Raw genomic sequence first — 242 nt, forward strand, 5'->3', positions numbered from 1 at the left:
GCTCAGCAGCAATGTCCCCCTCCCCAGAGAGGAGGTGGATGGATGCAGCCCTGAGGGACTGAAATCCAGCCCTGACCCTGCCTGGCTGGTGCATCCCCCAGTGACGGGGAGAAGGGACTGCACGGAGGGAAGGGCTGGTTACAAGGACCCAGGCTCAGGGGCAAGGCTGGGCGGTACCTCAGTGTCTCCTTGATAACAGCCCGAAGCATCGGCATCTTGGGGATATCCTCAGCACCAGGAAA

At 61.6% G+C, this 242-nt stretch overlaps 1 protein-coding gene across 1 annotated transcript in view; it reads right to left on the minus strand.

Moving 5' to 3' along the window:
- CYP27A1 (cytochrome P450 family 27 subfamily A member 1) overlaps nt 1–242 on the minus strand; it is a gene marked incomplete at its 3' end in the record, with an annotated part of 3,425 nt that overhangs the window by 328 nt on the left and 2,855 nt on the right. Inside the window, exon 6 of the mRNA XM_029084086.1 lies at nt 163–239. Within this exon, the coding sequence (XP_028939919.1) occupies nt 163–239 (77 nt within the window). The remainder of the gene's footprint in view (nt 1–162; nt 240–242) is intronic.

This window comes from Antrostomus carolinensis, unplaced genomic scaffold, assembly GCF_000700745.2.
Source record: "Antrostomus carolinensis isolate BGI_N321 unplaced genomic scaffold, ASM70074v2 scaffold42813, whole genome shotgun sequence".
In the NCBI taxonomy this organism is placed as follows: Eukaryota; Metazoa; Chordata; class Aves; order Caprimulgiformes; family Caprimulgidae; genus Antrostomus; species Antrostomus carolinensis.